Genomic DNA, 24266 nt, shown 5'->3' with positions numbered 1-24266 from the left:
AATAAAATATTACAAAATAATACATATGTTACAAATTTTGTCAATAAAGGTGTTAAATGCTAGTATAGATAATGCTAATATAAATTTTTTGAATAATGTGGACACTAAATTTACACCAAATAAATTAATGATAACAAGTTTAAAAATTTTTGTAGTTTTTTTTATCAATATGATATTATAAATTCATGTATAACAAATTTGGTGTCCACCCTCTAATAAAATAATTATTAAGTTTCTCTGCATAAGAATTCAATTTTTTCTATTAGATAAAGAGTCACCATGTACATGTTATTCTCATCGGGGACTACAAAACTCTTAAGTTTTTTTTTTGGCCAAGAACAAAACTCTTAAGTTAACTATCTTTAAAAATGATCATTTATTGACGTGTATGATCTCTTAAAAAAGAGACTTCACGTAATAGAGCATTTGTCTCAAATCATATATAAGCCTCTAAAATATCATACATATTCATTAAATCTTGGGCTAATTACAAATAAATCAATAAAACTTTTTACAATCACATTTTAATCAATGTACTTTTTCATAATTTTATTTTGGTCACTATTGATCAAAATAAAAAAAATAAATTACAATAGATTAATAAAAATACATTACTATTTAAATTTATATTTGTATTAAGTTTGTATTTGATTGCTATGTAGAAAAACGACTTAAGGTTTAACTCCCAGGCCCAAAACCTAAGACTTAAACCTTAAGCCATAAGTTTCAAAATCCTAATTCTAAACCTTAAACCTTATTTATATGTCTTGCACACCATTTATATACCCTAAATTAAATTAAGAACAACGTCATAATTTTATGCCCATAAGTAATGAAAAAAAGGATGGGCAAATTGCTATTTTTAATGCACTAATGGCATGTTTACTAATCCGTAATCGGATTAGAAGGAATTGAATTGATGAGGAATTGGATTGAGGATAAATTGAATTAAGGATGAATTGGTTTGAGGAGGAATAAGAATCTCATTGAAGCTGTTTACTAAACTATTTGGAATTCGAGTAGAAATGATATCATGTGGGCATTTGATTACTAAAATTCCCTTGTTCTAAATAAATTATTTTATATGCTAGTTAATAATATGAGGGTATAATGGAAAAAAAAAAATAAGGAATTGGATTACCACCTCCCACCCAAGAATCCAATTCCTCCAAAATAAGGAGTTGAATTCCTAATTTCATGTGGACCCCACTTATGTTTTAATAATGGTGGAAGTTTTTTTATTTTCAATTAAACCTCACTTGTTGAAGCCTCCAATGACTCTAGATATTTTGAAAATGGATAATTTTAGCAAAAAAAATAATGATGAAAATTATTAAAAAATAAAAAAAATCATAAAAAAGAAGCAAAATTAAACTAAACCAAACTTTAAAAAATATATCACTTTCTCTCTGCCCCGCCACCCCTCCCCCCGAACCCTCATCCCGAACCCACCTCTCCCACTCTACGCAGATCCCACCTCATCCCCACCCTGCCCCAGTCCCACCGTTGTCACAACTCAGCAATTGTTGATAGCTCTAGTCCAACCAAGGCCAGGTGATTCATCTTTGGTCCATGCCAATCTACTGACCTAGTAAACTGGTATAGTTATTGTATCTCTTATTTTATTTGTTGGATTGGATTATGTTTGGCTTTACAAGATTGATGATGGGTTCGTAGGAAAAATGTGGTTAACGAATAAAAATGGATTCTTTTGCAGAAATCTCATATGGGTAAATGCCATTGATTCGAAAGATTGTTTGCTACTTCATTTTTGTCAACTCTGTTATATATGTATATAGGCGCAATAGAATGTTGGTCATGTTCTATGGTTTTTGAAATTCCATTTAATTTGTTTTGTCGACTTTGATTGGGATTGGGATTAGGATTCTTAATCCAAATGGAGTTGGATTAGATTTTCCATTACCAATTGATTTAGACTTGCTTTTTTGGTTTCTATGAGTCTGACTGAATTGAGTACTCTTAATCAACCAAGCAATGAGCAGGGACCTAGGTGTGGCAAGGCAGAAAGAGATGAGAGAGAAAGTGATTTTTTTATGATTTTTTATTTTTAATCATTTTTTATAATTAGTTTTATTTTTTAATAAATTTTATCATTATTTTTATTATTTTTAATTATTTTTAAGTAAAAGATGCTTTTGCCCCTCAAAATTGGTATTTTTGACCGAAGTGATTGTTGCATCCTCAACTGCGACATGAGGTACAGTAAAAGTCATTTTGCTAAAGTTTTTCCTTTTGAAAATATTTGTTAATAATAAATACAAAAAGTGTATATGCGTGGTGGACATTATACATATGAGGCATATTCTCATGAGTACCTGAGTCATCAGAACCTGATACAAATCCAGATAATATATGTGATACATGATACTAATCTTATACTAAGATGTCCTTATATGACTATACATGATGTTTATTCATACGAAAACAATTATATGCATATATAGGATGGCACATGTATTGACATCATGGTATAAGATGGACATCATGTATTGTCGTATAGCATCCAGGTTTGAACTAGGTTCTCACGACCTGGATGCTTGTATGAGAATTTCTGTTATACATATTTATTTCTTTTGTTGTTCGGAGGATGACTATATGATATTAGATAAATCGCATGCAACAAAAATCTTTTGAGGGTTAAGCTGTCAGACGTGGTGTTCTTAATGGAAACTAAGATGACGAAAAAGCAAATGGAGAAAGAAATACCACGGTTAGGGATGAAAGGAGGATGTCGGCACTATTCTACCAAAATACTGGCATATTATGGGTGGCGATGCTACACAGTTTGTACTTGATATTGTCAATGGGGATGATAGTGTTCGTAGTGTGAATCATACACTCATTGCCCTTATACCAAAGATTGAGGAGCCAATGAGAGTCACAAACTTTCATCCTATTAGTTTATGTAATGTCCTATGTAAAATGGTTGCAAAGGTTTTGGCGAATAGACTCAAGCAGGTTTTGCCGATGGTTATTTCTAAAAGTCAGAGTGCTTTTGTGCCTAATAGGTTAATTTTTGATAATATAATTGTAGCTTTTGAGACCACCTATGCCATCAAGCTTGACCGGATATCTGGAACTCCAAAAATGGCCGTAAAACTTGATATGGCTAAGGCATATGACCGGGTGGAGTGGGTGTTTTTGGAGGCAATGATGGGTCGACTTGGTTCTTACCCGCGGTGGATTGAGAGAATAATGGACTATATTTCCACGGTCACTTTTTCCGTATTATGGAGAGGCTCCCCACTTGGGAATATTACCCCCAAAGTGTGGCTTGTGGTAGGGGTGCCCACTCTCTCCCTATCTATTCTTATTTTGTGCTGAAAGTCTCAGCGATGCTCTATGCCATGCAGAGAGAGAAGGCCAAATCCAAGCGGTGAGAATGGCTTGTATTTTAACAACTCTGAATAGGGTTTTCAGGTTATGTTTATTTGCTTGTATTCTAAGCCCTCCATCACAAGAAGGAATGCAAACAATTTGAGTCTATTATTTAGAAAGAATTGAACCAATTTTTGGGTTATTTGGAATTTACATTCAACATACTTTCTGTTGAAGGTAATTTTTACTGCTGAATTTCTAACTCTGTCTATAACACTCTAGGTAATCTTCTTCTATACAACTCTACTTTTGGTAATTTTTGTATGAGCTTGTTTCTTTTGTTCTTCCTTCTGCTATCTGGGTTTTGTTTTATTTATTTATTTATTTTTTCTTTGAAGAGGGCTTTCAGGTTATGTTTATTAGCTCGTAATCTAATCCCTCCATCACAATAAGGTAGGCAAACAACTAACAACCTCTAGCCTTTACTACTGCATGCATCAATATCTAAACGTTTTGGACAAACAACTAATAAACTCTAGCCTTTTATTTATTTATTTATCTATTTCATGAGTTAATTACTTGGTATATTAGTGGAACTTATAGAAACTTCGGTATGTTAGCTCTGAACCAGACTAAAATAGACAACAAGATAACATATAACAAGTTTACTACCGTTTTCAAGAAAATAAAATAGACAACAAGAGAAAATATAGCGAATTTATGTGTGTTTTGAACATTTTCAGAACCAACACCCCTATCATCAATATATATAGATATATATTTTTTATTTAGGTTGCTATGCCTCCTAAAACATCTAAGGCAACGAGGTAAGAATGATCAAGATTTGAAAGCCAAGGTCACTAACTGCTTGGGTTAGAGTAAGGTTAGTTATTCTTTAAATATGTTTCACTCTTTAAGGTTTGTAAGGATCGTGAGGGCGATGAGGGCAATGTCGAGCGCCGTGTTCGGCCTCGTCCTAAAGTTATCACTGACATTACTCGTTTCCTTCAAAACACAAGATCTCTCCATGCATCTTTCACTGATCATCATCCCATTATCTATGAGCGTTCTTTTGCTTTTCATGATCTTGGTGAGAAATTGAAAGAAATCATTACTAGCTGTAAGTGACAGTTCGTGATACGTAATATTGAGGTTGCAAACACAACTCTTGTTAGAGAGTTCTATGCCAATTTTTCTCCATCAATTGAATTCCGAGGTGAACATCAATATTGACTATTTGTTAAAGGCATGTGGGTCCCTTTTAGCCCTGAGGTTATTCGAACTACTTTGGATCTTCCTATTTGTTCATATAGTGATTTTAACAGTATTCTTTCTGAATTTTTGAAATATTTCAATAAGTAAGATTTAGCCTCTAAGCTTTATGATCGAGGATCCAAAGCATGTTCTTAGCTCTAAGGATGGAGTACGTTTTAGTTGTCTGACTGACCTCTAACAGACCCTTTATATGCTAGTTCAAGCATGCATTTGTCCTACTAATCAAAATGGAAGAGTTCCACTATGTTTTGTCGCTTTAATTTGGGCCATGGCTGGAATAGAAATAAAAATATCTTTACATGAAATGATTTTGCATTCTATTCATGATTCAGCTGTTAAGAATGCCTATGACAAAAAGAAGAGCCTTGTTTTTCCTTATCTTATCACCAAGATAGCTTATCAGGCTAGAGTTCCTTTACTTAATGATGATAGACCAGGAGGTCCTCAGGTTCCTATTGGCAGTGTTGTTAAGCGACTTAGTAACAATCATATTAAAAAAAAAAAAGTTTCATATCCCTCCTAGCTTCAAGAAATGAGTACTCATGTCGATGCCCCACTCCATGTGAAGGGTGCACTTTGCCATCAATGCTAGAAAAAGAACAGAGACACGGTTATTCTGTGCAAAAAGTGTAAGAAAAAAAAATTTTGTATCCCTTGCATACATAAGTGGTATCCTATGGCATCAGAGGATGTCATTTCTCAAGCTTGCCCATTTTGCCTTGGTATTTGAAATTGCAAAAAATGTTTGCGTTCAAACAAACCTATTAAAGATTTGAAGAAGTAGGAATTGAATTTTTTCAATGATAATAAAGTTAAGCACTCTAAGTATTTGCTTCATGCACTACTTTCGTACTTAAAAATGATTGATGATGAACAAGTTGTTGAGATGAATATGGAGGCTAAGAGACATCAATTGTCTCTTTCAAAGCTAATTAAACATACAAAAGGCAGATTACCCTTCTGATGAACATGTGCATTGTAGCAACTGCAACACTTCTATATTTGATTTTCACATAAGTTGTAGTTCTCCTAAATGTTTAAAGACATTGGATAATGGGTGAGCTTATAATTGTGAGCAATTCACTTGAAGATGCACCAAGTTTAAGATGGGATCCACTTATAATGATACGCGAATGTCATGAAGTGCAATGAGGTAAGAATGATAAAGATTTGAAAGCCAATGTCACTAACTGCTTGGGTTGGAGTGAGGTAAGTTGTTCTTTAAATATGTTTCACTCTTTAAGATTTGTAAGGATTGTAAGGGCGATGAGGGCAATGTCGAGCGCCAAGTTCAGCTCTGTCCTAACGTTATCACTGACATCACTGGTTTCCTTCAAGACACAAGATCTCTCCATGCATCCTTCACCGATCATCGTCTCATTATCTATGAGCGTTTTTTTGTTCTTCTTGATCTTGGTGAGAAATTGAAAGAAATCACTATTAGGTGTAAGTGGTAGTTCTTGATACAGAATATTGAGGCTGCGAACACTACTCTTGTTAGAGAGTTCTATGCCAATTTTTTTCCGTCAATTGAATCTTGAGGTGAACATCAATATTGAGTATTTGTTAGAGGCGTGTAGGTCTCTTTTAACCTTGAGGTTGTTCAAACTACTTTGGATCTTTCTATCTGTTCAGTTAGTGATTTAACACTCTTATTGAATTTTAAAAATATTTCAATAAGCAAGATTTAGCCTCTAAGCTTTATGACGAGGATCCCAAGAAGCATGTTCTTAGCTCTAAGGATGAAGTACTTTTTAGTTGTCTAACTGACCTCTACCTGACCCTTTATATGTTAGTTCAAGCATGCATTTGGCCTACTAATCAAAGTGGAAGCTAGAGTTTCACTTTGTTCTGCTGCTTTAATCTGGGCCATGGCTTGAACAAATATAAAAATCCCTTTACATGAAACGATTTTGCATTCTATTCATGATTCAGATGTTAAGAATGCCTTTGACAAAAAGAAGAGTCTTGTGTTTCCTTGTCTTATCACCAAGATAGCTTATCAGGCCAGAGTTCCTTTACTTGATGATGATAGACCAGGGGATCCTCAGGTTCCTGTTGGCAATATTTTTAAGCGAATTAGTAAGAATCATATTAAAAAATAGGTCTCATATCCTTCCCAGCTTCAGGAGATGAGTACTCATGTCGATGCCCCGTTCCCTATGAAGGAAGAATAGAGGCATGATTGTTCTGTGCCATAAATTCCAAAAAAGAATAGAGGCATGGTTGTTCTATGAAAAAATGTAAGAAAAAGGTATTTTGTATTCCTTGCATACAGGAGTGGTACCCTATGGCATTAGAGGATGTCATTGCTCAGGCTTACCCATTTTGCTTTGGAATTTGATTTTGCAAAAAATGCTTGCGTTCAGACAAACCTATTAGAGATTCCAAGAAGTGGGAATTAAATTTTTTCAATGATAATAAAGTTGAGCACTCTAAGTATTTGCTTCATGCACTACTTCTGTACTTGAAAATGATTGATGATGAACAAGTTGTTGAGATGAATATGGAGGCTAAGAGATAACAATTGTCTTTTTCAGAGCTAATTAAAGATACAAAAGGCAGATTACCCTTCTGATGAGCATGTGTATTGCAACAACTACAACATTTCTATATTTGGTTTTCACATAAGTTGTAGCTCTCCTAAATGTTCATATGATCTAAGGCTCACATGTTGCCAGGAGATTCAATAGCAACCCTTGCAGGGAAGTGGGCAAGAAATAACTATAGAATATGTCAATCGGAGTCTAGACTATTTTCATGGTGAAAAGGGGAATGATATGGAGCTAGCTGCCCTCTGAAAACTTGCCCCAAATGTTCTATAAGGAAGGAATATAAATGGAATGTACGTCAAGATGGAAGCATTTGTTGCCCCCCAAAGCACATGCATGGTTGTGGTAAAGGTACTTTAGAATTTAGATACAATTTCTCAGGAAATCATGTATTTAAGTGGAACTTATGCTCAACCATGTTCATGTCTCAACTCCATGGATGATATTAACCCAAGCAGCAAGAAGTCATGAAAAACGTACAACTTCTAGAGATGAGTCTCAAGACAACTATTTGTACTATCTAAGAGTTAGAGATATCCAACGTGATGATTTCAAGCATTTTCAAAGGCATTGGATCATGGGTGAGCCTATAATTGTGAGTAACTCACTTGAACATGCACCAGATTTAAGTTGGGATCCACTTGTAATGATGCGCGGAGGTCGTAAAGTGCAACGAGGTAAAAATGATAAAGATTTGAAAACCAAGGTCACTAACTGCTTGGGTTGGAGTAAGGTCAGTTGTTCTTTAAATATGTTTAACTTTTTAAGGTTTGTAAGGATCGTGAGGGCGATGAAGGCAACGTCGAGAGCCGTGTTCGGCCCTGTCCTAACATTATCACTAACATCACTCGTTTCCTTCAAGACACAAGATCTCTCCATGTATCATTCACCGATCATCATCCCATTATCTATGAGTGTTCTTTTGTTCTTTATGATCTTAATGAGGAATTGACATAAATCATTACTAAGTTTAAATGGCAGTTTTTTGATACAAAATATTGAGGCTGCGAACACTATTCTTGTTAGAGAGTTCTATACCAATTTTTCTCCGTTAATTGAATTCTGAGGTGAACATCAATATCGAGTATCTGTTATAGGCGTGTGGGTCCCTTTTAGCCCTGAGATATATTATTTGAACTACTTTGGATCTTTCTATCTATTCAGATAGTGATTTTAACGCTCTTTCTAAATTTTTGAAATATTTCAATAAGCAAGATTTAGCCTCTAAGCTTTATGATCGATGATCCTAAGCATGTTCTTAGCTCTAAGGATGAAGTTCTTTTTTGTTATATGAATGACCTCTACCAGACACTTTATATGCTAGTTCAAGCATGCATTTGGCCTACTAATCAAAGTGGAAGAGTTCTACTCTGTTCTGCCGCTTTAATCTCGGTCATGGCTTGAACAAATATAAAAATTATTTTACATGAAATGATTTTGCGTTCTATTTATGATTCAACTGTTAAAAATGTCTATGACAAAAATAAGAGTCTTGTTTTCCTTGTCTTATCACCAAGATAGCTTATCAGGTCAGAGTTCATTTACTTGATGATGATAGACCAGGGGGACCTTAGGTTCCTGTTAGCAGTGTTGTTAAGCGACTTAGTAAGAATCATATTAAAAAATGGGTCTCATATCCCTTCCAGCTTCAGGGAACAAGTACTCATGTCGATGCCCCGCTCCCTATGAAAGGTGCACTCTGCCATCAATGCCAGAAAAAGAATAGATGCATAGTTGTTTTGTGCAAAAAGTATAAGAAAAGGTTATTTTGTATCCCTTGCATACAGAAGTGGTACCCTATGGTATCAGAGGATGTCATTTCTCAAGCTTGCCCATTTTGCCTTGGAATTTGAAATTGCAAAAAATGCTTGTGTTCAGACAAACGTATTAAAGATTTGAAGAAGTGGGAATTAAATTTTTTCAATGATAATAAAGTTAAGCACTCTTAGTATTTGTTTCATGCACTGCTTCCGTACTGAAAAATGATTGATGATGTACAAGTTGTTGAGATGAATATGGAGGCTAAGAGACAACAATTGTCTCTTTCGAAGCTAATTAAAGATACAAAATGCAGATTACCCTTCTGATGAACGTGTGTATTGTAGCAACTACAACACTTCTATATTTGATTTTCACATAATTTGTAGCTTTCCTAAATGTTTATATGATCTATGCCTCACATGTTGCCAGAAGATTCGATAGTAACCCTTGCAAGGAAGTGGGCAGGAAATAACTATGGAATATGTCAATCAGGGCCTATACTATTTTTATGGTGGAAAAGGGAATGATATGGAGCTAACTGCCCTCTGAAAACGTACTAGCCCCAAATGCTCTGTAAGGAAGGAATATAAATGGAAAGTACATCAAGATGGAAGCATTTGTTGCCCCCCAAAGCACATGCATGGTTGTGGTAAAGGTACTCTAGTATTTAGATGTATTTTCTCAGGAAATCATGTATTTAAGTGAAACTTCTGCTCAACCATGTTCATGTCTCAACTCTATGGATGATGTTAACCCAAGCATCAAGAAGTCAAGAAAAGCAGCTTCTAGAGATGAATCTCAAGACAACTATTTGTACTGTCCAAGGGCCAGAGATATCCAACGTGAAAATTTTAAGCATTTTGAAAGGCATTGGATCAGGGGTAAACCTATAATTGTGAGCAACTCACTTGAAGATGCTCTAGGTTTAAGCTATGATCCACTTGTAATGTTGCGCGGATGTCGTGAAGTGAAACGAGGTAAGAATAATCAAGATTTGAGAGCCAAGGTCACTAACTACTTTGGTTGGAGTGAGGTAAGTTTTTTTTTAAATATGTTTCACTCTTTAAAGTTCTAGCAAGATAATTAATGTTATTGAGAAATACTTGTTCATGACTCTTGAGTTTCAAGCTAAGGCACTAATTGTTTGGATTGGAATGAGAGGTACATTGTTCTTTAAATATGTTTTACTTTTTAAAGTTTAGCATGATAATGCTATTAAGAAATATATGTTCATAACTCTTGTTGAGTTTCAACTTTCAAGTACTTTTGGTTCAAGTTTTTGTATTAAGTTTATTTAACATGTTCTTGTGTTTGTTAGTCTCTTGATATGAACCTTTGATGAAATGTAGGACGAGATAAGTATATTACTGCAATTTTTTTAATGGATATTTGTAATAACCTTGTTTAAAAAAAAATTATAATTTCGTTTTTTAACATTTACTTTTACTTATATTAATGTTAATATTTATAATTTTTATATATATTACATTTTTATTTATGTTTATAATTATATATTTTTTTAAATTATGTTTTAGCTTAACTTTCCTCGTAGGAGGAAAACTTTCAATTGGATTTTGAAGAGGTGGCTGGGTGTTAGTGTGTTAATGAAGAGGTGAGGTGAGGTGAGGTGAGGTGAGGTGAGGTGTGTGTGTGTGTGTGTGTGTGTGTGTGTGTGTGTTCGGTGGTGTTAGGTGGTGGTATGTGTGCGAGTGTGTTGATGTTATAAGGTGGGTTTAAACCAAAGGCAGCATTTAGTGTTGTTAAAACAAAGAGCACGGCTGGCTTTGGCTAGCAAACCCAGCAAGAAGAGAAAGAAAAAGAAGAGAAGAGAAGGTGAAGAAGAAAAAGAGGAAGAGAGGAAACCAGACAGAAATGATAAGGAGAGAAAGAGAATGAGAATGAGAGAAAAAAGTAACAGAGAGAGAGAAGAGTGGAGAGAGGGAGAAGGAGAAATAAGAGAGAAACATGAAGGTAAACTTCAATCTATTTGATCCCTTTAACATAGGAAATGAATGAGAAAAAGGAAGAGAAATTCGGAAGGGTGTCCTTAGCAATTTTGGGGTTTATGTTCTTGAAAGAGGATTTGATTTGTATGTCGATTTGAAGTTAGGTGATGGATTGGAAGGTTTTAAACACGTTTTTAGAAGCATAAGAAACTGATTTGGGGTGTTAGAATTGAAGGAAATTGAAGTTGAATGAAGTTTGGAAAATCTGGAAATTTTTGGGAAAAAATGGCAGTTTTCGGGTATCCTAATTTGGGGCCGATTATCTGGAGTTTTAACTGTTCATTTTAAATAATCTTTATGGGTTTGTAAAGAGGTGATATAGATCTTTAAATTGAGAATAAGTTTGCTCTATTTGGTGGTAATTTAATAGGTCAAATGTTAAGGCAAAGTTGAGAAAAAAAATTCTGGAAAAAAGAGAGCTGAAGAAATAAGACGATGAACAGTGTCGTCGGCACCCCCACTCGCACCACCGGCGCATGTGGTGGCTTTTGGCGGCTCCGGTTGCCGGGGAAAGTCCCTTCCCACTGCGTTTTCAATTCTAAATCCGATGGTGGCCTTCGGTTTGCGATTCAAGACCCTTAACTTAGTGTTTTCACTACACATACTAGAATTAGAAAGTGAACGACTTTTATTCCTTAATTAATTGTGGTTTTCTTATACGAGATTATGTTCGGAGAATGACCTGGAGACACGAGCCTATTTCTAGTGGAGGAGTAAGTTCGTATTCGAGGTAGGGGATCTTGGGAACCTTTGACTGCAATATTTGATTTTATTGAATCTTTGTTGAAAAATGCGATATGTGTACTAATACGTGACTTATGTGAATTATCTGAATTACTTGAGCATAATATGAATTATTTAATTATTATATATAATTATATGCATTTATTTGAACGTGAAACATGATTTATTAATAAATGAAGATTATGATAGTGAGAAGGGATTATGTGTTAAATTTAAATTTTGTAGTGTGCGTGGAGAATGAAGCCCCTTCAGTTGCGTACGAATAAAACGATCTATTTTCTCAAGGCCCATTGGGACCTTCGATTGCGTATCGAAGTTAGGATGTCTTGCACTTTAGTTGCAAATTAAAGTGAAGACGTAATGCAATTTACTTTTCAAGGGATTAAATCGAGGAAGTGCAACATAATATTCATGCATCAGTAATATTATTATATTATATGTTATTTGCTCCATGTTGTATGTTTTAACTAAGCTTCAGTATAATTAATTTTGCATATGGTGTTTCCCAGGAGCTTGGATGTGAAGATTCAGTAACCAAACTTCATTGTGATATGTCTGATGTCGTGAATGTGTTGACTCACATGGCTGAAGTGCCCCTTACTAGACGACGACAACTTAATACTTTGAAAAATTTGAAAAAAAAAAAAAACATTTTAAGGAAGACCGAAGAGAAATTTTTGGAAATTGTCATACTATGGTAGACAATGCTAATAGTAATAAGGGTGACAGTGAAAATGAAATGGAAAGGTCAAATGTAGCTGAGGGAGGTGCTTTATGGGACATTTTCCAAAAAGATGATGTTACTAAGATGGAGGAGTATCTCAGGAAGCACTTCAAGAAATTCAGATACATATACGTACTGTTGTCCATTGCAACAGGTTATTCATCCTATACATGATCAGACCTTTTATCTTACAATGGAGCATAAAGAAGCTTAAGGAGGAATATGGAATTGAGTCATGGACATTTATCCAAAACCTTGGAGATGCTGTCTTTATTCCTGCGAGCTATCCACATCAAGTGAGAAACTTAAAGTCCTGCACTGAAGTTGAAATGGACTTTGTCTCACCTGAAAATGTTGGCAAGTGCTTTCGTTTGACAAAAGAATTCTGCAAGATTCCTTAAGATCATAGGGCTAAAGAAGACAAATTGGAGGTGAAAAAAATGATTGTTCATGCTGTAGATTCTGTAGTACGCTCAAGCCAATAGTTGTTATTATGTTTTTACGTCCTCTTGAATAGGACCTACTTTACTGAACAAGTTTACTAATTTTAAATTTAGAAGCAGCATTTTCTACAATCCTCATTTCTCATCCCCCAAGGCTAATTGGCATCACCGAAAGCCATGCAAAGCCACAGACGACCACAAAGGCCACAGCTCCAACGCGATGGTGTTAAACAGCTTGCACGTTAACTAGATTTCGTGCACAACAGCATTTCTTCGTAAATAGTAGTGTATGGCCACCTTGCAAAGTATAAAATTTCACATCTCACATGACAATTTTTTTTTCAACTTCTTTGGCCTTCATGTATGTCCTAGTTTAAAACGAAAGTCAATGAATTTCATTAATAAACATAAAAATATTAGTTCAATAGCACAATGCCAACATATTGGTATCTTCCAAGTCCCCAACCAAAATACGTAATTCATGTATGTGTTTGGTAAATCTTTACGTTAAACTGCTGTGGCTATGTAAATTGACTAAAATATACAAAATGTTGAACGTTTTGCTGTTATCAATGAAGTCGGATTACATCAAATTAAAGATGAACTTAAAAAAACAGAAGATAAAGTTCAAATGCCTCTCTTTGATGATTTAGATTTAGATTTTCCAAAATCATAAGAAAAATGGACAGAACAGAAAATGGGGCACTGCACACCATAAGCCAAAAAACATAACTAAATTTTAAATACATATAAAAAGCAATTTTGATCAAGTATATACAGAATTAACATTAATTTGTGGTAGCCAACATATAAAATAACACTACAAATACCAAAATAAATTGTTCTAGAACACAATTTTGAATCTACTTTTTACCCAAGCGGAGAGATTTCAAATAATCAACTAACATATCAGTCACCTCTCATGCATTATCCAACTCTTCATGTGTCTTTTCTGATTCACTTTCCAACTTTAAAATTTTGGCATCTTTCTCATCATTGTTCAATGAAAGGATCACTATCTTAAGCTAGACAATGATGAGGAATAATTTCTTCTCATATGTTCCATAAAAGCTTTCACTGTTTCATCTCTAGTATTGAATGACGGGTGAGAACTATTACTAAAATACTTAACTTAATTTTCAGCTTCTTCCCCAATATTATAGATTCCTGGTTGACGGCCCCTAAACACAACATACGTTTTGAGGGATTCCGACTAAAATGCATTTTTTGAAGAGAATTTGAGGGATTCTTACTAAAATATTTCATATAAGCTTTCTTTGATTAATCTCTGGTATTGTATAACCGGTGAAAATTATTACTAAAATGCGTAATTTGTTCTTCATTTTCTGACCAAGTACTATAGATTCCTATATTATGGCCCCTAAAAACAACATAGGTTTTCCGACCACCCATGGTTTTCTAGGCCACCGTGCAAAAACAAAATTAAATTCATTAATAACAACTCAAATCCATCAAGCAAAAAAGAAAATGAAAAAGCTAATCACACAGAAATCAAGCAAGCAAAATTCACCAAGCAAAACTCAATTTGAAGCTTACCAAACCAGCAATAATGAGATATACAACTTGGTTTCTAACTTCCACTTCCAACAATTAAGATTGAGCTTACTGATCAACTTGGCACCTGAAATTTACCAAAATAAAAAATTCCTAAATTTAATCTCTAAATTCAAATGGGGTTCTCAGTTCTCACATTTAAACCTAACATTAATACTCAAATTTAATCCCTAAATAGCTAAATTCACACCCAAATAGATTCCCTAAATTCAGCCTCAAACATTTAAACCTAAATTAAATTAGAAACAAAAAAGAAGAGAAGAGATTGAAGGGAAATACCTGCCATGCCGAAAATAAAGATTGAAGGTGATGATTTAGATGCCTGGTGAGTAGTGAGAGAGAATGAGAGCTGAGAATTGAGATAGAGCAAGAGACCAGAGACTAGAGACCAGAGAGTGAGAGATGGTGAGTGGCGATGATTTGGATGCCTGGTGAGTAGTGAGAGAGAGTTGAGACAAACTCGAGTTTCTTTTAACAGAAAAATAAGAAACTACACGGAAAAAACGAAGATTTATGATGCAGAATGAAAGAGGTGGCGCAGATGATCGATCTTGCGAGAGAGAGAATGAAAAGTGCGAGAAAAATGAAGTGCAGTTTTACATTCATACTAATATTTTAAAGTTTCTATGATTTGTGGCTTAAGCCACATTTTACAGAAACTACACCCCTAAAGGGAAAAATTGGAACCTTACTAACCAAGAGAAAAATTGGAACCTTTATAAAATAATCCTATACATAAGTCATAGTAGAGTACTCAGTTTAATAAACTTAAAACCACACAAGGCTAACAGAAATTTAGCTCCACAAGGTAAGTAATTGACTCTTAGAGCGAGCCTTCTTTTTTTCTTCAAACACATTCAAAGTTTTTGTGAATTGTGGCTTAAGCCACATTTTACAGAAATTATGCTGCCAAAATCAGCTTAATAAACTCAAAACCACACGAGGCTATCATAAATTTTGCTCCTAAATTTATGCAAAATGTGGATCGTGCCACAATTTTCAGAAAATAAGCCAACATTACTCCTTGCATAAAATCGATCACTATAATTAATCTCAAGTCTGGAAAGCCCACTAGTCACCCTAAACCCTTAATAATAAATTTATTTTTTTGTGAAATGACGTGAAAGACCTAACTAGCCCAAGAGTAAAAAGAAAATAATTCAAACCCTACTCAGTCACTCCTCTACACCTACTAGAGGGGAAGGCAAGGGTGTGTTAATTGGGATAAATTCGTAATTTCAAATCCTACTCAGTCCTTTATGGTAATTTCAAATTGGGATAAATTTGTAATTTATTAAATTAATAGATGGGGGTTGTGTAAAGAGAATAAAGAGGGTGTGCAAATAGCAGCCCTCTAAAAGAAAATGCAATTAGCAAGTAAAACAAATACTGTTCAAAAAGTATGATAAACAACAAAATAGTGCAAAAATTACAACCATTGTGCGATGCTATTGTCTCTAGTGAATACCTGGTTTTCTTCCATCTACCTACGAAGCAAACAATTTGCTTACAAAACCACAAAATGCACCTACATATAATTAGTCCAAATGTCCAATGAATAGCATTTGAACGTACTCTCAATCACCAACCTCCATGACATAAATTTTAGCATGAAATTGAGAGCTTTTTTTTAGCTCAACAATATATACAATCTAGGACTTTGACAAATTATATCACAACACATCAAAACTTCCCACAAGGTTATGAGAGAACAAGCAATTGAGCACCTATGTAGATACAAACCATCATTTCAAAAATATAAAACACTAATAATAAACAATTAAAAAACAGAGTAAGTTTGTTCACCTAGAAATTCATATGCAATCTGATCTTGAATTTTCTGATTATCCACATCTTCAATGATCCCCACTTCCCCTATGTCTCTTTGCTACTCTGGAGTTTGCAGATGAATTCTCAAATTTTCATGTGCAGCATTATCTTAAATTTCCTGATCATCCTCATCTTGAATGGACCTCCTCCAATCCATTGTGTCTCTTCAAGATCCCGAAAAAGAATATATATCTATTAATAGAGATACCAAATATTTTCGGCACATACTTAATTGATTAAGAGATGGTGTTGTTCTCACATTAGGCAATTCTAAATATGCAAAACTTTTAAGAGAAGCAGAATACTACCAACATGGATGACAATATTCATGATATTGTCGATATATCCGTTGAGATATCCGTGATTTCATCCACCAATATTTAAATAGGCTGTAACCGATATTTCTCTAATTTCGGTATATTTCGACAAGATATCGGTATATGTCGAAAAAATATCGGTATATGTCGACAAAATATCGATATATATATAGGCAGAATATCGGTATATTTCGACAAAATATTAGTATATGTCGATAAAATATCGGTATATATCGGCAGAATTGTATAAAAAATTTCAAAATTTGGGAAGGAAAAGAGGAAATCAAACCAAATCCAGCCCTAATTAGATCAAAATTCATCCACTAATTCTAATTAATCAACAATAAACCAACAAAAGAACAAAATCTAACTCAACTTTTTTTACACCGATATCTACCGAAATTAATATATCCATAAATTTGAGAATCGATATTTTTATCCTTGACTACCAACTACATGGGTTGAAAGGTGAACTATGTGCTCTTCTAAATAAGGGAAAGGGAAATGATAGTGAAGCTTGTGAAGGGTATCCAGATTTAACGCGTACAGATATCATAAAGTGTGTTCATTTGAAAGAAAATCTCGCGCTTCGAGGTGTTAATCTTTATGGTGTTGATCTTTCAAAATTGAACTTGAAAAATATAGACTTCAGCTACGATAATCTTAGGAATGCATTATTATCAAGTGCATATCTTCCATATACAAATCTTGGCAATGTGAAAACTGCGGGTGCCATATTTTGCAATTCAACTTTGTCACAATGTTCATTTACTGGGGCAAATCTTCGTGGAGCTCTCTTCGATGGTTCTGATCTTCATAGTGCACATTTAAGTGGAGCATGCTTGATAAAAGAGGGCATCAAGTTGACTCTTAAATGCTAGAAATTCACTAAAATTTTCACATGGTAGTGTGAAATACTAACTTTGGTTTGCATACCATTGTTCAAGTTCCAACACTTCAAAGTTATTTTTTCCTTTTCTAGATCTAATATTTGAGTTCTTACCTTTCATTTACTTTATTTTCCTTGCATTTATTTTCTTGAATTATATTTTGGTAGCATTTTGTTTTAGTTTCATCGAAAACCTAGGTTAGATTTAAGTAATATAAAGTTTAAACTTAAGTGTGTTATTTTTAAACACTCCCTAGGGTTCGACATTGGATTTATACGAACCGTACTAAACTATTCGTATACTTGTGAGTTATTAAACAAATAAAATATCAACATATATTGCTGTGGTCTTTGACTACTACCACTTTGACCACTTTGTTGGCTGCCCATTTGATTAAACCTAGCTTGTGTTGATGTTCATATGGCAACACGATAATCATCTCGTTCAAAGGGGTGCAAATCATTAGGATACATGTATCCACCATCTTCATCGTCATCGTCATCAACTGGGATGTTTCCTTCAGTATTTATATATTCGTCTCTCAGTTTAGATCGTATATTCTCGAAGATAGCTGTCTTCTTTTGTTTTGCAAAGGTTTTACTCTTTTTCTATGTGATAAACTCATTCTTAATGGCTGGTGGTACATCAGTGCACTTCTTTACACTCTTTGATGGATCATAACTAGCCAAATGGTACTTCAAGTGTGTAATGCCTCCACTTTGAAAAATAAAATGATAAAATATGCATGTGGTTGCATACTTATTGCCTTCTACAACGGTGGCATACTTCTATGCTGGATCAATCCCAGTACTTGCATTACTACTCACCATTTGAAATATGTTACCTAATAACATATAATTAGTTGTATAATAGTTTAAGTGTATAGCTTATACAATAAACCTATTAACAACAGTGTACCAAATTATGGTGTAAACAAACATTAAGGTTTTATATTATGTAATCGTAAAACTCAAAAAAAAAAAAAAAAACCATGTCCAATATGAAAGATCATTAAACAATAAAGCTCTTAAAAAAATAATAAATCTATAATCAAATAAAAAATACAAATATTATTAGATAAAATAAAAAATAAAAAACCATGTCTATATACATTTATTTATTATTAGAATTTTATTCTCTATTAAATGAGAATGTAGAATTAAGATATTTAACTAATAAAAAAAATAGTAAAAAGCCCAATTTAATGTGTTCATGTATATATTGTTTTAAACCCAATCTAATTCTTTGTAGTAGAAAAAACCCTCTAATCAAAAACCTATTATAAGGCCCAACACCATTAATCAATTAATCAAAACTAAAAGAAGTGCAAACCTTTTTTTTTTTTTTTGGGTCGAAAAAGAAGTGCAAACCTGTTACCAAAAAATAAATGCAAACCCAACACCCATATTTTTTCTGCCGCTTGTTTACCCGATTCAAACAAACAGAGAAAACTAGAAAAGAAGTTCCTATGCTAAGACACCAGACGCGCGATAGAGAGAGAGAGACAGACAGAGAGACAGAGAAAGAGAAGACTCACGTTGACAAAGCTCACAGCTGCTGATTGAAGGTTTCTGCTGAAAGTTTGGGTGCCGCAACTCTCATAAATTGGTGCAATTTATAGAGAGTTTTAGTTTGGGGTTGAATGGTAGATGGGATTCCTTTTGGGTTGTCAATAGGCTGTGTATTCACAGACTCCACAATAGGGGTTGATTCACATACTCAACAGTATGTAGGATGAGATGTAAAGGTATGTCAGATTCTTCTTTTTCAATTATTGGGTTTTGATATTCTAATGTTAATTCATTGATTAGGTTTCTGAATTAGTAGATGGGTATGGAAAATAAGGGTTTCTTTGGCTTAATTATCATTCTTCCATTTTTTTTTTTTCACTTTTTTTCCCTCTGAATATCGGTGATTGTCGGTACAATGTCGGGGATTTCCGATATTTGCAGAAAATATGGTCGGGAAACATACCGGGGACACGGTGAAGATTTTGCTTCACCCCCCTATCGATATGGACTAGTCTAAAATTCGACATTTCGGAATGTTGGCCGATATTTTGAACACCGCGAGAAAACACTGGTCAGTTGGGTGGTGTTTGAATAATAATCAAAAGCGGTTCATGACCACAAGTAAGCGAGTGCAAGACAGAAGCAAATTCAAGAGGGTTCATGACCTTGAAATTGTGACTGAGAAATGGAAGATAGCGTCCAAGGTGCTCTTCTTGATGGAACTTCTAAAGAACGAGCCTGAAATGGTAATGCCCGTTAGGTCATTGGACCGGTTCCGCAGCCAGATTAGTCTCCCAAAGCCCCATAGGATCTCAGATTTTATTCGAAAATCTCCTAAATTGTTCGAATTGTACCAAGATCATAGAAGGGTTTTGTGGTGTGGGATGACTAAGCAAGCTGAGAACTTGGTACAAGAAGAGGAGAGGATACTAGAGGAGCATCAGGACAAGGCTGCTGAGCACGTTACTCGTTTGCTTATGATGTCTGTTGATAAGCGCATTCGATTAGACAAGATTGTGCATTTTAGGAGAGACTTTGGCTTGCCTCTTGATTTTAGAACTAGTTGGGTGCACAAGTATCCCCAAAACTTTAGGCTGGTGAGAGATAAGGAGGTTGAGTTCTTGGAACTTGTTTCTTGGAACCCTGCTTGGGCTGTAACAGAGTTGGAGAAGACAATGGGGGTTACTGAGCTTTCTGGTCATACCCCAGGATTGCTTTCACTCTCTTTTCCTTTGAAATTCCCTCCTAGTTACAAAAAGGTGTACGTGTATCGAGGAGCAATTGATCATTTTCAGGAAAGGTCTTATTTGTCTCCATATGCAGATGCCAGGGGACTCAAAGCTGGCTCCAAAGAATTTGACAAGAGGGCAGTGGCTATTATGCATGAGCTTCTTGGCTTTACAATTGAGAAGAGGTTGGTGACTGATCACCTCACTCATTTTCGGCAGGAGCTTGTGATGCCCCAAAAGCTTATGAGGCTTCTTCTGAAGCATTTTGGCATTTTCTATGTTTCGGAGAGGGGGAAGAGGTTTAGTGTATTCTTGAAGGAAGCTTATGAAGGTTCGGAGCTGATTGAGAAATGCCCTTTGGTTCTTTGGAAGGAAAAAGTCCAGAGCCTTATCGGTTACAGAGGAAAGAAGAAGATTGAAACTTTTAGTGACATGTCAGACATGGAAGACAACGGTTTCTGTGAGAGTGATTCTGAAAATGACAACAATCATTTGCAACTTGAGCAAGAGGACACAGCGGATGACTTGGAGGATGATGATGCGCTTACAGATAATTCTGAAATGGAGATTGATGAGGTTTGCAGTGCATACGAGGTTACGAAAAGACCTAAGGTCAGTTGTCCATGAAAGCATAATTGGCATTAGGGTGTGATGGGAAAAAGGTAGGACTTAAGTTCAAGACTTGTTGTAAACAACAAAAAAAAAATAAGGTCAACTACGTACCCCTCACTTGTAAGGCTGAAATACACATTTATTTACAGATGGAGAGTGGTGAGTGACCTTATCCTCAAATTTATTTATTTACTGATTGAGAGTGATGACTGATGAGTCACCTTATTTTTTGTGAATATTATGTTTTCTATCTAAAATTTTTTTTATGTTATTGCTATTATGTTTCTTGTCCACCTAAGTTTTACCAATGTCATATCCCATATACCAATTAGCTGAAGTAATTAGAGGAGTTGATGGGAGTAGTTGCCACATGTTAGAAACTAGAAATACACTCTTCTCTCAAGCTTGAAGCTTCAATCAGGTTCGGGCTTGAGCATTTTCAAACTGGACAGATCAGCTTTGAGCCTTCTAATTTCAACCATTTTCACACCTTACATGACAGACTTGTTTTCATGCGAGGTATTACTTGTTGGCACTTGCTATCACAAAACACACTTACACCAATTATCCTGATCCTGACCACATTTCATTATCATATATCATGTTGTTCTGTCAACTAGTTAGTAGATTAAGAAGAGAGTTCTAGGAGACTTAGTGCCAGCTTGTGTGTCAGCTATAGTTAGATGCTTACTCTGAAGGAGAACTTACAGGTCAGCCACATGATAGATCCAATGGCTCTCAAGCTATCACAAAATCTAGTGGATCTCAAACTTCCAGCTCAGCTATTAGTTAGGAGTGGTTACTCTGTTCAACAGATTTGTGATTAGTTTGTGATTAATCAATGATCACCATTGCATATATTGCTTTATCATGATATACCATTGCATTTGCATATATTGTTTGTACCATTTATATAAAGCACAACTCAAACATTGTGATTTCATAATTAAATTAAAAAAATGATACACCATCCAATTTTTTAAAAATAACATGGTTTACTATAAAGTTTTTAAAAATTTTCAGGATGCTGGTCCAAGTTGAATTTCAATATTTACTCATAAGTTCATAACCCATAAGCCTCTTATCCAAGCCTTTCTGTTTTCGTTTCACCAAAAACCCAAATGGCCGCAACTAGAATTTCCACTATTGCTTCCACTGCTTTCAGCTTCGCACAAAACCCAATCAACGCCTCAGAACTCTCTTCTCCCCGAAAGCTCTCCAAACCCAAATGGAGCTCTATCTCAGTCACCAACCTTTCTCTCCCACTTCCTTGCGTTTTGTTCGGCAATGGGTGCGTTTTAAAGACCTCCACCCGTGTCTTCTCCCAAAGTCTCTACACCATCCCTTTCACCACCAAGGACTACGAGGTACTCATTCCCTTGCTTCTGTTCGATTGAAAATGTTATATATTTTCATCTGAGTCTTTTGCTTAGTGAACATTTTCTTAATAGTCAGTGCTTGAGTCTGGAGATGGTTGCATTATAACTGACAAATGAGTTTTCTTTGCAAATTACAGTCACAAGGATATGAATTTTTTTATATTTGTTAGGCACAAAGAAGGAAAAACCAAGCACTTCTAGCCTAAGTAATGCTCCAAGCCTTAAGTTCTCAATTGGATTTTGTGGGTACATGAGAAATGAGGACAATATACTACACTAAGCACTGAATATGAAGTGTTCTTAAATAATGGTTTTATGGTCAGTGAAAGATTAAAATTTTGGATTCATGTTCTTGCTAGGTTCAAATAGAAAAATGATTGGACTTACCTCTTTATTTCAAAACACATTTAACTTAAAAGGCTCCCATGAAATGTCACTTAGGTCAACCAGGTTTATTAAAGGTTTAGTCAATCATGATAGTTCTCCTCATTCCAATGGAAAAATCTTCTCCCTGGTCTGGTTGTGTGAAGTTGATTAGTTAACTTCCCCCAAAATAATAAATTAGCAGCCAGCTGAGCTACTATATAGCAAGTCCACTAGGTTCAAACCACAATAGAGTACTAAGGACAAATGGGTTTTTTTCATTTGTGACTTTCCGCTATCTTTGTTTACAACAGAAGAACTTATCGCAACATTTGTTATTTGCTTCAATCTTTTGTAATTTGATCTTTATTTCCCTGACAGGTGGAGTGATGCAGGACAAAAGCATAGAGCTGCTGTCCAGCTATAGTAATAGGGCAAAAACCACAGTAAGGATGCTGTCATAGCAAACCCTATGTGCATAAAGTTCTAAGGATGAGAAATCCAAGTAATTAAAACAATTCAATCAAGGTGTTTTTAAATTACCACACTCTTATACAACATGCTTTAGAAACTAAAGTTCATTAATCTCTAATTTCTACATGACAAAATTTCTCATATGCACAACTGATGAGTTCATACATACAAGTCATGATCATTAAACTAGCATAAGAGCATATATATCCAAATAAGCATTATTTCACAAATCACAAAGTCATTACATAGTTTAGCCCTAGCCCCAAATTAAGAAACTACTCACTAGCCATAAAAGTTACAAACAACATCACAAATTGAAACATAAATGGAAATAAGAGGGAAAATAGAAAACTCTCGATGTTAAAGCCAAGCTCCCAAGGGGTGTCACTTCTCCAAGGATGCCCAAAATAGCTTCTTGTTTTAAGTGCCTCCAAGCTCCTCTTGCAAGAATAGTGGTGAATATAGTGGATAGGTGTAGTGATGTTTGGCTTTTGGGAGAGGAAGAGTTGATGGAGGGAAGATGGAGAAAAGAAATGATGGAGAAAAATGAGAAAATGCTAGGGTTTTGGAATATGAAAAATGAGATATGTGTTTTTGAGATGAGATGATGGAATGGATGATGGTATAAGTGAAATTAAAGAAGATGGAGAGAGGAGCTCAAAATTTGAGAGGTAAAGTCTAAATGAGAGTTGTGGCTGAGTTTTTAGGATGAGATCAAGGTCTAGGATGAAAGGAAATGAAGTGATAAGGTTAGGTGATAGGTAGATGTTCTATTTTATCTTCCTAGGGTTGATTCTTGATGGTTGTGAAGATAAGTAGATGTTCCTTTTGCCTCATTTGGAGTCTTCACATTATGATTTCTGAATTTTTTTTAGAATGGGTGGACAAAGAGGAAGGAAAGAGAGCATGTGATAGCTTTTACCCAAAATGGAAAGATGTCTTTTTGACCATTTTTCCTTCGCTGACAAGATTTCTGAGCTGTCTTTGGAGCGCACTTTGGAAGCATTAAACACCCAGAAATTTGCGTTTTATATATCAATGGAAAGCTCTGGATGTCTTTTTTCCAACCATATATTATATACCTCAATCTAAGTTCGGACCAAAAAGTTATTTCCCACACAATTCAGTTGACTCAGTTCTCCTCCGGTGCAGTTTTGAGCTGACTTTGAAATTCAAAATGAATACCTTAGAAGTCCTCAAATGTCACAAAATTTAACCTGGAATAACTTCAAGGTGTTAGCT

General features: G+C 34.9%; 1 protein-coding gene and 3 pseudogenes across 1 annotated transcript; all 4 read left to right on the top strand.

Moving 5' to 3' along the window:
• The first annotated feature begins 7572 nt into the window (after positions 1 to 7572).
• On the top strand, positions 7573 to 10266 carry LOC147280517 (lysine-specific demethylase JMJ26-like; annotated as a pseudogene).
• Positions 10267 to 11368: 1102 nt separating this feature from the next.
• LOC147280516 (lysine-specific demethylase JMJ25-like) lies at positions 11369 to 12886 on the top strand (annotated as a pseudogene).
• Positions 12887 to 16386: 3500 nt separating this feature from the next.
• LOC147280515 (FH protein interacting protein FIP2-like) lies at positions 16387 to 17447 on the top strand (annotated as a pseudogene).
• Positions 17448 to 18840: 1393 nt separating this feature from the next.
• Positions 18841 to 21079, top strand: LOC147280514 (Ubiquitin carboxyl-terminal hydrolase family protein). The gene is made up of 2 exons (XM_086251833.1): positions 18841 to 19203; positions 19409 to 21079. Exon 2 carries the CDS (start codon positions 19501 to 19503, stop codon positions 20821 to 20823), a length of 1323 nt encoding a protein of 440 aa, XP_086107959.1. The 5' UTR covers positions 18841 to 19203; positions 19409 to 19500; the 3' UTR covers positions 20824 to 21079.
• The last annotated feature ends 3187 nt before the right edge of the window (positions 21080 to 24266 follow it).

Source organism: Dryas octopetala, chromosome 7 (assembly GCF_963921425.1).
Source record: "Dryas octopetala chromosome 7, drDryOcto1.1, whole genome shotgun sequence".
Taxonomy (NCBI): Eukaryota; Viridiplantae; Streptophyta; class Magnoliopsida; order Rosales; family Rosaceae; genus Dryas; species Dryas octopetala.
This window is presented reverse-complemented; position numbering and strand designations above follow the sequence as displayed.